The sequence below is a fragment of the Papaver somniferum genome, unplaced genomic scaffold (assembly GCF_003573695.1).
Source record: "Papaver somniferum cultivar HN1 unplaced genomic scaffold, ASM357369v1 unplaced-scaffold_79, whole genome shotgun sequence".
Lineage (NCBI taxonomy): Eukaryota > Viridiplantae > Streptophyta > Magnoliopsida > Ranunculales > Papaveraceae > Papaver > Papaver somniferum.
In genome coordinates this window covers 2,320,776-2,336,063 of record NW_020650859.1, presented here as the reverse complement: position 1 = coordinate 2,336,063, position 15,288 = coordinate 2,320,776, and the positions used below count along the sequence as shown (strand labels likewise).

The following is a 15,288-nucleotide window of genomic DNA, read 5'->3' as shown; positions in this document are numbered from 1 at the left end:
TCATACCAATCACTTTTCTCAGACCCGTCTTTCATTAATTTGCTTTTCAACAAATTTGTCATGACAAGCTGCGGGGGAGGTGGTAATACTAATCCATGCCCATGGACATTCGTTACCCAATATTATCGTAATTCCCAATACAAATTTGATGATGCTATTCGCAAGCGCACATTCTTTCCAACTTCATCTACCCAACTTTACCATGAACTCATATCTAGCCAAAGTGGGTTTTCTTTTGAATTCATTTTAGATTCAAACTTGCTCAAACAGCAGGGAAAAGCAGACATCTTCCTACCTTTAGCATCAAGTGATGGTAAAGTTCTTTGTTCCACAGATAAATTCCAGCCTAGAAATTATTATATCTGCAATCCATTCACTAGACAGTTTGTCCCACTCCCTCTACGGAGACCAATAATTGAAAGAACAGGTTATGATGGTTTTGTTTATGAATCTTCTACGCGAATTTATAAGGTAATTCACATGCTATATTGTGTACCATGTCACTATTTTAGTCTCCAGATGTTTTCATCTGATACGAGAGAATGGACTACTCGTAAAGTAACATGCTCCTCCCCAGAAGCCGTGCTGATGACTATAAACTACACCCACATAGTTAACCATAATAGAATATGGTATTGGATAGATGGTGGAAGAGATATAATGATAGTTTACAACGACAACTACAATAATGGTGGTGAATGTGGGTTGTTAACTTGCCCGAGGGGAGAAGTAAGGTTAGATTTCAACAACAATGTCTTGGGGAGTCGGAAGGGCTTCTCTGCTATGGCGAAATTGATAAAGTACGAAAAATAAGCACTGTTAGTATCTGGGTATTCCAAGATAATGGATCGACTTGGCAGTTGGTGTGTAAAGATATTGAAATGATGTGTGTCTCAGCATGTGCAATACATTCTTTTGTGGCTTTCAGTCCAGGGGATAAGGATGTTGTGATACTTGAATGCGTTAGTGGTTCTGGTCATGGTTACGAAGTGGCATACAATATTAAAACTAGAAAATCCCAAGTGCTTCGTTCTTCTCATCCTGATGTCTCGGATTGTTACTACAGAATACATCTCAGAAGGCAGTGTAGATTCGGCATACAATATTAAAACAATTCGGAATCTTAAAAGATAGTGATGAAACTTCATATCTATCACCTCCTGGCCATCATCTGAACAAAAGCCTTAAACTTTGGGCAAGTACTGGAGACCACCGTTTTCAGTATTATTGCAGTGAAATGAAATAGAGACGTCACCTGAAATTACTTATTATTGCAGTCAAGTGTAAAATGGATTCTTCCTGGGTCAATGCCCGAGTGGTAGATGACGTACGGACTGGAAATTCGTTGGCTATATGTCTAGGCTGGTTCGAATCCAGCTCCTTCTTTAACCATATAAAAAAGATAGCTGCCGATAAGCACAAGGCAGAAAGTAGAATATACAATACCTTGTGCAATGCCGAGGATGGAGACAAATTTCTAGATCCCAATATACCCAATGCCAGATAGCTATCAAGAAGCACAAGAAATAAAGCAAAATACACAATCCACAGATACCCAATGGCCCGGCTGCACCTTTGGAACTCCAAATACCCGGATTTTGCTCGCTCATAGAACTTACATGTTTTGGAAGCCTTTACGAAATCGCCTGAATTAAGTCAAACTAGACTTCCAACAAAAGTAGTCCCATAAAAATGTTTTGGCATGCAAGGGATATCAAGAGTTGTAAGTGTTCCGCTTTTTGGTTATACGAGACTAAATCTTCCTTGCTTCTAGAACGTGTACCATGTAATAGAATCTCGCAGTTCTTCTTGTTTAGATAATGTAGCGGCACTAATCCATCGAAACCTATCGTATCTCTCGAAAGGCTGAAAATTTTGGTCCTCTCCCAAGACACCCACATCCATATGTTCATACGAGTACGAGCCATCGTCTAAATAGCATTCGGGTATTTGGATCTCTTGTGTTATCACTTCAACTACATTGAAATAAACTATAACTTTAGTGCTTTGTATCCAATGGATAGTTCCTTTTCAAGTCTTCTCGGAGACATTAGCACGACATATGTTATATGGTATATCTCCAACATTTTCCCATGAACTTGAACCTAATCTACAAACCCAAACTTGAGAGCCAGTATCGTCAACCATGTCATCGTTGCCATACTGTTTGTTGGGCATTATTTTGAACAACTTGTAATCGTCAATTTTCCAATCGTAACAAACCCCATATCTGGAAAACATGCCATTGTATATGTTACCGCTAATTGATGTTGTTGGTGTCGATATTTTGTTGAATTCTCGAGTTGATGGATTCCAAAGGCAAATTGTTTCCTCGTCAATATTTCCGGTGTATAAGCCGACTAGGACATCACATTAAGCAATAGATACATGATCACGTATATACGCATCAGATGGGATCTCAGTTTGGATAGGCATATGGTAATTAAATGAGGATGTTGCATCGAAATCTATGGTATAGTAATCTGCTGGAGAATCCTTACTGTATGATTTAAGCAGGAGAATGAACTTGTTGTTTTGAACAGCATGGTGAAGATGCATCTTAGTAAACTCAGGGGTTTTGAGCAACTTATCCCAGGGTTTACATACACACCTGGAACGACCGATCGACTTCACGGGTGTCATTGAAAGTATTTCCATGGTAATATCTTGAGGAAGCCTCTCCATTTTTTCTTCTTTGTAGCTATTGCAAGATGAAGGTAGGGTGCTTTTGTACAACTGATCAAGAAAAACAACAGAAAACAGAAAATGAACATTAAAAAATTAATCAAAACATGAATTAAAAAAAAAAAAAACAATCTTATTTGAATTGGAGGAATTTGTGGAGAAATTTTATCTTTACCTGATGAATTTCTGTGGATCTGTTTCCTACGAGAGTTTTTGGTTTTATAGATGGGAGAGAAAAGAAGAATGAAGTTTTTCGTGTTGGACTTAGTTCAGAATCTGAACTTCAGATCAAGAAGTGCAACCAAAGAACGGGTTTGATAATCCGAGCACTCAATGTTCCCAGAAATAATAATTTGCTTTCTTATAAAGCAAAAGTGAATTCGGCCTTTTTGACCAACCCATTACTGCCATTCTACCTGGACAAGAAACAAAAGCAATGAAGAAATCATTGAGAAGCAATGCATATTGTTGGATTCTCTTTTGTTTCTCAGTTACAGCAATGAAGAAATGAATTGATACTTTTCCTCTCTTGCTCCGTAACCAAATGCTCTCTCTGGAAAACAGAATCATGGCGTCTGCAATTCATCACGTAATGGATTAATGCTTTACTGTTTTATAAAGAAAGCACATAACCTTACCAACATGAAAAACTTCATTCTTCATTTTCCAGAATGAAGAAAGAACATAACCTTACCAACATAAAAGCATTACTTTATGCCTATGCCTAGCTAAGACATAGGCAATACTTGTTTTTGTGAACATAGTCAGCTAGCGACTAGCTAAGATAGACATACACATCTCCCAATTGTGCACCTACATTGTCCTTATCTCGTGATCGGGAATTAGTCTTCCAAGAATGTGATCATTGGCTTATTGAAACGGTCAAAAGCAACCGTCGGTAAATGATCAAAGTTAATTGCCGATCAATGATCATCCGTCAACATCAGGTGGTCAAAGTCCACCCATTCGCTCGGCCTAGTCAAAAGATCCAGTTTGCGCGGCCTGGTCCATATACTCGATTCTCCCAGTCCGGTCCATCTGTGCTGCCATCCAGTACTCCAGTCAACATGCAGCTAGCCATGTTGTTAGCCAGTCCAGCAACCAGTTTTGCAGCCCATTATGCCAGCATGCAGTCACAATTCTGGGACGATTTTTTTTTGGGAACACTCAAAAATGGAGGGGACTACTTTGTGATAGGAATATTTATCGTATAAAGGGTGTCCTAAAGTGTGGAAATGATTAATTTATTCTTAACCTAATTAAAACTAAAACTAATCTAATATATATATATATATATAACCTAATCTAAATCATTAACAAAACAAAATCAAAATTATAACATAATCATTACTTTATTTTTTCAAAAATTCGTTGCTATTAGGGGGTTCATTTTCTTCTCTTCTTTCCGCTTCATCGTCTCGATCCAAAAAAAAATCCACAAACCCGTTACTTGGTTGAAAAAATGAGTAGTAATCATCAAAATGAGTTGAAAATGGAAGTTGCAGAGAGAAGTTCGGTTAGGAATTATGTGAAACAGTTTGTCGAACTAGTCGAACTCAGCTTTAATGGAGTTTTTTCAATTAGAGAAAAGTTTGGTTACCTCGAAATTTTTTTCCCAGCCGAACTTTTAGTTCGGTTACGTCGCAATTTTTTTTCCCCTAGCCGAAGTTTTAGTTCGGTTACGTGCAATTTTTTTCTCCTAATGAACTTTTCTCTGAAAACCTATATATTGAGTTCGGTTACGCCGATTTTTTTTTCCCAGCCGAACTTTTGGTTCGGTTACATCGTAATTTTTTTTTCCTAGCCGAACTTTTCTCTGAAAGAAAAAACTCCATTAAAGCTGAGTTCGGCTACCTGTGTCTTCAGTTTATAAATTTTTCATTTTTTCGAAAGTTTTTGCCAATTCAAGCAACATTAACTAAATTTGAAGTATACCTAAGTACCCAAAACCCTCATTTCGAAATCAACCATCTTTAAAAAAAATAAGAAAAAAAAAGAAACCTTTTCTCAAAAATTATTCTTTTAAAATACCCAACTAACACTAATTAATATTACACTAACTAATTTAATTACCAAGGCCAAGTTTGGTATTAAAAAAAACTTAGATAAGGGATGACTCATTATTACTTCTAATATCCATCAGAAAAATTGAAGAGTAGTCCCCCTCCATTTTTGAGTAGTGCCCAAAAAATTGTTCCAGTCCTAAGTTTGTTGCAAAGCCCATTGAAACTGTTGTTAGAGATGGATGGCCGCAATATGATTTGGGAAACTCTTATGGAGTGCTTCTGAAGTTGTTTGGATTTGCTATCTTCTAAGTGACTTACATTTCTCACTGCCTACAATTCCAAGACTTGGATGTGACAACATCAGTTCTATTTCTTTGGCTTCCAATCCTGTTCTTCACACAAAGATGAAACATGTTCATCTAGACTATCATTTCATCAGGGAACTTGAACAAAATAAAGCACTTGATGTGTTTTATGTTTCTACTTTTGATCAGCTTGCAGATATATTCACTAAAGGGTTGCATGGTCTCAGGTTTTCTCTGCTCAGATCCAAGCTCAAAGTAGTCTCTCCTACCTTGTGCTTGAGGGGGATAATGACACAGAGTTATGTAGCAGTGCAGGTTAGAGTTATGTAGCAGCGCAGGTTAACACTTATAGTGGTGCAGGATAAGCGTGTTTTTTATATCTGTCAGTCATACATACGTGTGTTACACACACTCTTGTTGTTCGTACAATTTTATTCACGACTAATACTGTCCACTAGTTAGTGACAGCCTCTATTATTCTGTTATTAGTGTTGTATATAAACACTAATACAATCTCTTCTTACAAATTCCTTTGTAATGTGATTGATCTTTTCTGCAATTCAAGAACCTGTTAACCTAATTCAAGGTTATCAGTAAGGTTATGTGCTTTCCTTATAAAACAGTAACGCAAGAATGCCTTACGTGATGAATTCCCATGATTCTTTTTTTTTTGTTTTTGTTTTGAACAGAGTATTTTCTTTAAGGAGGAATAGAGCAAAGCATCGATGCCTTACGTGATTTTTTTTTATTTTTTATTTATCATCAAACCACGAGTATATCATTCCACAAGAAACGTTTACATGATGGTTTTAAAGAGAAACAAGTACATCATTACATGAAACAAATACAAAGAAAGATACAAAACGTAAATAAATCGTGATGAGAAAGAGCGATCTACCACGATAGCACCCAAATCTTGTACTATAAGATTGGAGAACAATCTACCATGATAGTACCCAAATCTTAGTATTTTTTAGTGGAAGGGAATGCTTGAATTGTTATTGTCTTGATTTGAAAACGTTGTTATTGATTTACAGAGTTATCAGCTGTTGTAGACATGGAGTTTGATTCTATGGGTTCTAAATGACTACGATACATCTACTTTCACTAGGTTTGTCATCTTACGAAACACCACTGAAGTAAGTCACTCGCCCACCCTTGTCTTCGTTTTATCTCGGCTTTTAACTGTTATATTAGGTGGGTTTATAACTAAGATATTTTGATAACAATTTCAGTGCCAAAGAGGATCTGCAAATGGAATTTCATCAACTGTAATGTCTTTATTCAAAGTATTCGATCCAGCTGGTGGTGGTGCCATGTAAGTATAATATTTTTCATATTCCCAATGTGGTACAAAAACTACTTTACACTTGTTAGACATTTCTGAGGTTATTTTGTTGTGGTTCAAAGGTCTTGTAGATGATGGCAGAAGATTACTATTCTCGGGGACAAGCAGGGAGGTAATACTATTGCATTGACATCTTAAAATTTTCCTTATGTTAACTCTGCAGCCGTTTTTCCGTTTTCAGTATTGTGATTAGTATTCATGCCTTGCAAAATACTTTCTGCCTAATATCCGATGTTTACTTCACATAAATAATAATGTTATCTTTATGTTTTATTTGCAGGTCTATATGATTGATCAACATCCTGAGTTGTTGGATCGCTCTTCTAGACAGCGAGAGCCACCTGTGAGCAACGATCTGTTTCTTGCATCAGTGAATGTAAGGTTTGTTTCTATTTTGTTTTTCAATTGGTTTGGTGCTTTTGAGGTATCCCGTAACATGAAACTGTTTTGAATCTTTCACCATATGTGAATATAGTGATGTGCGATCTTGGACTAAGTTCAGAGCTGCTTGTAATTATGCACCAATGAAAGTCACATGTGAGTATTTGTTCTTAATATGCCTGTATTTGATTTTCTTAGCCTGGATTTCCTTGATGATATAATCTGATCCATGTTTATTTTGCAGTCATTCTTTGATTTGGAGAACACAAACAATAACAAACAAAAAAAGTGAATTTGAAGGACCTTTATGTCAACTCGTCAGTGTAAGGAAACACACATTCTCTATGATTTTACCATGTTTACCAGGCTTCATCAATATAACTTTTATTGATGTAAATGTCTATTTGCAAACAAAACATCCAAGAAGAGAAGCTTGCTGCTGGTCAAAGTGTGGTTTGGATGGTTGTAATGTTGAAGACTTAAGAGTTTAGGAATGATTAGAAGGTATGGTTTGTCTCAAAATGGAACTCTTAATAAGAAATCAGGGAAGATTCGGACACAAGAAAACAATGAGAAATGTAAGTTTTTGTTGTTTAGAATGGATGAGTGGCGTAGATTCTGTATATGATTCTAACTGTTGGGTCTCTATGCTGTTGTTTATAATTGATCAGTGGCTTAGATTTTTGATATAATTCTAGTTGTTGGGTGTCTATGCTCTTCATGTTTGCAGGGTACGGTTGGCTAAAAGGGGTTGTTAACAATCTGCATAATTATGTAAAAAGGATTGGCTATTTGTGTTTGTAGAGCTCACAAGAGGATGCAATACAACAGATGTTTCGTTGCTGCTGGTAAATTCTTTCTCGTACTTTGTATAATCGTTTAGATCTTTCTTTTGTATCTTGGTTTAAAAATCATATATGTGAGTTCTTCTGTATGTATACTGCTAGGTCACTGTCTCTATTGATCTATAGTCAATCATCATGGAATTATCTCATTCCAAACTAACATTGTTTTTATTCATTTACCCTCGTAGAATATATAATGAGAACACGAAAAAGAGAGAAATTCATACATAAATGTAAATGAACATATGTTATTAAAATGTGGAAAACCAAAGCGCAAAACTAGTGAATCATAATCTAGGTTTTGACATTTGTTTGTGAACTGGAAAATGATTTTTTAATTTTTTTTGTTTGTTATGTTTGCACTTACCGATGTCCTGCTTTACCAAGGCTGCCACACATGAAGATTACTTCACAATTAGAGTATGTCTTTCTATCTTTTTCATAAATGTGATTCACTGATATTTTGGATAATAAGTTGATGAATAGTAAGATAAAAGTTGTCTGAATCATTCAGTTGAGTATTATGACCTCCCCACATTAATCAGCTGATAGGGGAACTTATTTTTAACTTAATTACTTTTCATCATAAATGTGCAGGTACACTATTATGAAATATGGTCTAAGTTCATCATCAACGGAGTTTATTAGTTTATTATTATATATGTAACTGAATCGTAGAACTTAATTACTTTTCTGGTAGTAAGAACTTAAATCGGTCGACCCCATTAGTCTGATGATACATGTTTTCCTCCATTGACTGCACCTGTAAGTCTTTGAATCAAGCATGTCCACTCGAAATCTCAGATCTTATCTCTAAAAGAAACTTTATCAAACACAAATATCAATCATGGAGACTTTTGTAAATGGACACTAACGTCACTTTTGTAAAATGGGTTAGAGGTTTAGTAAATCTCCAGGTATTAGGATTGGGTGGAATTGATCTATCAGACGCCACGTCTTCTTCAAAAGATAATTTTGGCAAACATATTTCATATCTTTGGAATCTTACGGATCTCGATATCTCTGATTGCAACATAGCTGGCCCATATTTCCCGATCCATGAGTTTCACAATCTTTCCCATCTATCATCTCTTAGAATGAACGGCAACAATTCTTCGATCCCATTACAGCTGGCTAATCTAACTTCACTTTCTGTTCTTGACATGTCATCTTGTTTATATTTACATGGTTCCATTCCTTATATTCCTCAACTGAAAGAGCTTGATGTGAGTGGTAATACAAATTTTGATCCTGGTCAACTAACTAAAATGTTTGAACTACCATGGCCTAATCTAGAAACTCTTGATATATCAGGAATTCAATTAACCTGCAGGCGCTGTTCCATATCAAATGCGCCAAATTTAGTCAGTCTTTCTGCCTCAGGGTGTTCAATTCAAGGATCATTACCTTCTTCAATCTACAATCTTTCTCGGTTGCAGCATCTAAACCTATTTGAGAACAATATTACAGATTCTATCCATTCTTCGATCTCCAATCTAAAAGACCTAAACTTTCTCGATTTATCGTCTAATAATTTCCAAGGAACCATACCAAAATCAATTTGTGAGATTTCATCTCTTCGATTCCTTCGTTTGTCTTATAATAATATAATAGGAACCATACCAAGTTGCATCACAAACCTCCGAAATCTTAGTGTCTTTGATGTTTCCAGAAACTCAATTACAGGAAATGTTTCCTTCATCTCTTTGATCAATGAACTAAACCAGCTGACTTTCTTGGATCTAAGTTACAATGAATTAACAGTAGTTATAGATCAACACCACCTATATCCATCTAAATTCAAACTAGAGCATCTAAACTTGCGATCATGCAACATCCAAGGATTTATCCTTTCTTCCATTTGTAATTTTACCCATTTGAAGTATCTGGAGATTTCTTATGCTAACCTCACGGGAACAATCCCATCTTGCATCTCCAAACTCCAAAAACTCTATCGCTTGGATTTGTCCAACAACAGACTTCATGGTTCTCTGCCTCTTCTACCTCCAGGTGTCGATTTTCTTGATTTATCCTACAATAAACTTGGTGGTGAAATGTCAATAGAAATTGGACAAAGTCTGTCTCGTGTTTACGGCTATAATCTACAACACAATCAACTTTCAGGCTCAATTCCTTCTTCATTATGTTCACAAAAACTTGGAATGTCATACACCAGACAGATTAACCTCTCCAACAACAAATTATCCGGGATTATACCTACCAGTACAGGAAGCTGCCGTGATCTTCATTATCTAAACCTCGCCAACAACAATCTCATCGGAAATGTTCCGAATCAGCTTAAACACACAAATCTGGAATCCCTTTTGTTAAACGGCAATAATCTGGATGGTATGTTTCCTACGTTCATACTAAATTTTTTGTCTTTGAGATTTCTCAACTTAGGAAATAACAACTTTGAAGGTATTATACCCACTGGTCCTGGTTCACTGTGTCAACTTATGATTCTTTCTTTGAGGTCAAACAGATTCAAATGGGTCCATTCCTGAAGATATTTTCCATTCGCCATGGCTTCAAATATTGGACTTATCGTCAAATCATTTCTCTGGAAAAGTTCCTTCACAGCTAGGATATTTGAAGTCCTTTACAAGTAGAATTTCCATATTCCAGACTATATATAATGGGGATTATCAATTGGCTATCAAAGGCGGCACCACAGTCCAACTTGATAACAGTTATCTCCGTACAAGAATTGATTTATCTTGTAATATTCTTGGTGGAAACATTCCAGAAGATATAGGATTATTGCAAGGACTTGGTGTGCTTAATTTGTCACATAATCATCTCTCGAGCAATATCCCGGCGAGTGTCGGGAATATGTCTAGTCTAGAGTCTTTGGATTTAAGTTCCAACAGACTGTCTGGACGTATCCCACAATCTTTGGCATTGATTGACTCCCTTGGTTTTCTAAACCTATCTCATAATAATTTAAGCGGTAAGATTCCGATGAACAATCATTTTGATACACTGAGTTTGGATGGTTCTGCTTTTGCCGGGAATGATTTACAGTGTGGATTCCCTTTGAATAAAGATTGCGACGGTGACAATAATATTAGTACTCGTAGTACTAATCCTTCAAGTAAAGCCAGTGAAAACGATCGAGAGGATAGAATAGAGACGTTGTTGTTATATGCTATTGATGCCATGGGGTTTTCAGTTGGATTTTGGGGTTTGTTCTTTGTTTTGCTTATAAAAAAAAAAAGAAATGGTGGTTTCCATATTGGAGAACTATAAATTCTGTTGCAGTTAAAATAGTGAAAGGATGTATCCACAAAGATTGATAGCTGTAAACTATTCTTAGAACTCTTTGTTGTAACCTTTGGGTATCGGAAACTTTGTGTATTCAACTATTTGTATTTACGGAAAATGGGTCATTTGTCCAAATATTTTTAAATCACGGTTCAAATGGACGAGTAAAAAATAGTTTGGGTGAAATGGTAAGGATGAAACCAGTTTCATTCTAGCTTAAATTTAAAAAATAGCAAGGATGAAACTGGATACATCCTGTGTAAATTAAAAATACGAAAAAATATTTGAAAATGGGCACGATGAAACTGTTTACATCCTGCCTATTTTTACATTTTCGTCCATTTAAACAGTATCAAAATCTAACTGTCCATTTCACTTAGGAATTGTTGATTTTGGTCTTTTTAACCAATTTTGTGTTTTATTTATTTTTTTGGTTTCAAGTTGGAGATTTTCTGTTTGTAGCATTAGGCGAAAAGAGCTTAGTAGTTAAAAGTTATCCGGAAAAGCATTTTACAATTGCATCGTTCTTTTTTGGTGATGAAGGCGACCTGCAATCTTCTAATCCATAAAAAGATTTATGTATTTTATTCCTTAAACGCCAGTTTTAGATCGACCTGAGCAGGCTTCGACAGAACCCTAAAGCTTATTAAGTTTCTTTTTGAATTTTCCCGGATAATTGCTAAAAAATAACACACCTTAATTAATTTTTCAAAATAGAATATAATATGATTCGACTAAATAAGGTGATAAGTCACCTGTAGATGGAAGTGTAGCTTATTTAAATGCATTTTCTGGTTAAATAGGAAGATATTACCCGTACATAGAGTAAAATTCGCCACACCCGATATTTATCAAAATGATACCAACAACATTTGATGGATCAATAACTACCAGTATTTAACTTCGCCTAATAATCATAAAAATTAACTAACATCAAATCTTGTTTAAGATAAGATTCAGAATCTAACTTATATAGCTTAAGCTGATTCGATATTCATAGTGCAACTTATTGTTTGACCAAACTGTTTTAAATCTAGATAAAAAAAAAAGTTTGGCTGATAATTTTCCGCCGAATACAAGAAAACTTGGTTTAAGCGACAAAAATCTTAGCAAGATCTCAAAATTTTGGTCGCTTTAATAGTTAAACAACCATGTTTTCAATTACCAAAAACTTTGGATGCTATTAACATGCTCCCATTAAATCGTAGCTACTAATTGAATTTGTGGGTTGCTCCATCATTTTTCCCAGTACTACATAGCGAGTGGAATAGTAGGTTAGTAGCTATTTACTTCAAGCTACCATGTATCAGCAATTCAAAATATGTTTGGCTGCTAAAAACCTGTCTGAGCAACCAAGGTATAGCGACCACCAATTCAGAAAAGGAAAGTGGATGATTCTAATAATGGGAAAGGGAAGCGATCACCAATATAGTGTTTGATGTTTGATGTTGAGATGTTTAATTTTGATTTGTAGAAATTCTACGAGGTGGGTTTCCAATAGAAGTTCTATAGTAATTTTACGAGGTGGGTTTCCCATTCTTTCTCATTTTTCTAATCATTTTCATTCAATTTATTTATACACATTCGTAGTATTCAATCCAAAATTTATATGTTCTACATATTTTCTACGATAATAATTCACTTGTTCATTCCCGTCCATTTCTAATACATTACTCGAAATTCTATCTAATTGAAAACCGAAGGTAATTACCGAATTTGTTTCCAATCATTATCTAGCTCTTGGCTTTCTATTGGCCAGATAAATTTGAAAAATCGTATTCCTTGTTCGTTTTGTAATTAACACAATTTTGTATGATCTTAAATACTATTTATATCCTAATTTCGTGATTAAAAAAAATTTGGGATAGAGAAAAGGAAGAATCGGAAAAGTCTGTTTCCTATGATTTAACATGAAATTGATTTAGGTGTTTTATCAAAACCTTGAAAATTTTAAAATTATATCATTAATTCCTTTTTTTCGAAAAATCGGTGGAACTTGGTCAATTTTCCCGATTTACTGTCGGTAGTTCCCATCCTCGGTGAACTACTGAAGGACATTCAGTTAAAATAATGGATAAACCAATTTATGTAAGAGAAATTGAGCAAGGTCGAGCGAATTGGATAATATTGATAGATAAAGGGTGAAATACACAAAGGTCGGTGGACATTCAGTTAAAATAATAGATAACTAGATAAACCAATCTATCTAAGAGAAACTGAGTGAGGTCCAACGATATTGGGTGAGATTGATGGATAACATGTTAAATTAAGTCAAAATGAAGGAAGTTTAGTTTATTTGATCGATAACTATATAAACCCATGGAATCTAAAAAATTTTGAGTGAGATCCAGTAATATTAGACAAGATTGATAAATAATGTCTTTAATTAATTAACGTCGATGAACATTCAATTAAAATGATAGATAATAAAGAACCTAATGATTTTTGGGAAAATCTGAGTGAGGTCGATTGACATTGGGCAAGATTGACAAATAACAAGTGAAATTAAGTGAAACCACGAAAATTCGGTTTATTTGTTAGATAACTATGTGGAGAAATTTACTAAGGTTGATCGATTGAGATGCACTTGTATAAACCAAACAGTAGGTTTCAGATAACAAGTCCGGTCTAATTTATAATCAGGAATCTATTTTTAAATCGAGACCGAAGAAATAAAAGTAGAGACAGACTGCATTATTACGATTCATTCTTATGGATTTTTTGGATTTTTTTAATCATAATATCGATAACAATGTCCTAAATTTATTAATATTTTTTTTGGATTTTTTTTCATGTCGAATGTTGATAACAAAACCGGATACATGAGTTCGTATTAGCACAAACAGAAACACACTTGCTTCTCAATCTGTATGAGCATTCCAAATATAATATCAACTGTCAAGATCTTTTTCTTGATCCGTATGAGTGGATCAAACAAAATGTGGTCCGTCGATTATTATAATTTTCATTATTGGTTGTATCCCTCAACCACTCGAACTCTAATTCATATCTGGTTCTCTCTTTCTTTCTTCATCTCCTCCGAAAAACACCCCTCCTCTCCTCCGAAACACACCGTCGGCGCTTACATGTAAATGTATTTTTAATATGCCAGAAAATAGATTTCTTAAGGTTTTAGGGTACATTCCAAAGGAATCTTACATGTAAATGGATGGATTCATCGTTCTTACGAAGTTTCCGACTTATAGTAGTTCACTCATGGCCACATTTGAAGTTCGAATCAACACCGAGCTTCATATTTATCGATTTCGATGATGTATCATGCTAAGTTTGAAGTTAGAACCCTCCCGGAGCTTCTTGGATCATAGTTTGTATGTTGTCATACCACATTTGAAGTTCGAATCAACACCGAGCTTCATATTTATCGACTTTGATGATGTATCCAGTTAAGTTTGAAGTCATAACCCTCCCGAAGTTTCTAAGTTCATAATTTTTATGTCGTTATACCACATTTGAAGTTCGAATCAACACGGAGCTTCATATTTATCGATTTCGATGATGTATCATGCTAAGTTTGAAGTTAGAACCCTCCCGGAGCTTCTTGGATCATAGTTTGTATGTTGTCATACCACATTTGAAGTTCGAATCAACATCGAGCTTCATATTTATCGATTTTGATGATGTATCCAGCTAATTTTGAAGTCAGAACCCTCCCGAAGCTTCTAAGTTCATAACTTATATGTCGTTATACCACATTTGAAGTTTGAATCAACACTAAGCTTCATATTTATCGATTTCGATGATGTATCATGCTAAGTTTGAAGTCAAAACCCTCCCGAATATTTTTGGCTCATAGTTTATATATGTTGTCATACCACATTTGTAGTTCGAATCAACACCGAGCTTTATATTCATCAATTTTGATGATGTATCTAGCTAAGTTTAAAGACAAAACCATTCTGAATTTCGTGATCCATCTCTAGAAATCTTATAACCTGAGTTTACCAGTGTGAACCAATTCTACTTCATGACCCGTATGACTTGTCAAAATTACTTCATGACCTATGTGACTAGTCGAAATTCAAACCGGAAGCACTAAGAGAAAGCACAAAAACACAAAGAGAAAGCACAAAGAAACACACCAATTATCGAATTCATTTTTCATTTTCCCGATTCATTCTTATACATTTTTTGGATTTTTTTATATCAGAATGTCGATAACAATGTCTTAAATTTATTAATATATTTTTTGGATTTTTTTCATGAGAAAGCACAAATAAAACAGATTTTCCTTGATCTGTATGACACTTTTAACATAAATCTATACCGTCCGAATATTTTCATAATCCGTATGACCCCATCCTATGACATCTTAGCCGTTCAAATTCTTTTAGATAAAACGATTTTTTTTCTCTCACTTGTCTTCATTCACTCACTTTTCTCTCGTCTCTCATCTTCCCCGCCCTCAGAAAAAAAACTCAAATTCTACATTT

The 15,288-nt window shown here is 35.0% G+C and overlaps 1 protein-coding gene and 1 long non-coding RNA gene across 2 annotated transcripts; both read left to right on the top strand.

Moving 5' to 3' along the window:
* The first annotated feature begins 5,957 nt into the window (after positions 1–5,957).
* Positions 5,958–6,690, top strand: LOC113344681. Its single transcript, XR_003357902.1, has 4 exons — positions 5,958–6,135; positions 6,232–6,314; positions 6,407–6,456; positions 6,625–6,690. It is a non-coding gene; the product is annotated as an uncharacterized LOC113344681 (long non-coding RNA).
* A 1,743-nt stretch (positions 6,691–8,433) lies between these two features.
* LOC113344644 (probable leucine-rich repeat receptor-like protein kinase At5g63930) lies at positions 8,434–10,822 on the top strand. Its single transcript, XM_026588573.1, has 2 exons — positions 8,434–9,919; positions 10,056–10,822. The coding sequence occupies exons 1-2, from the start codon at positions 8,434–8,436 to the stop codon at positions 10,820–10,822; spliced, it is 2,253 nt and encodes a 750-aa protein (XP_026444358.1).
* Positions 10,823–15,288: the final 4,466 nt, after the last annotated feature.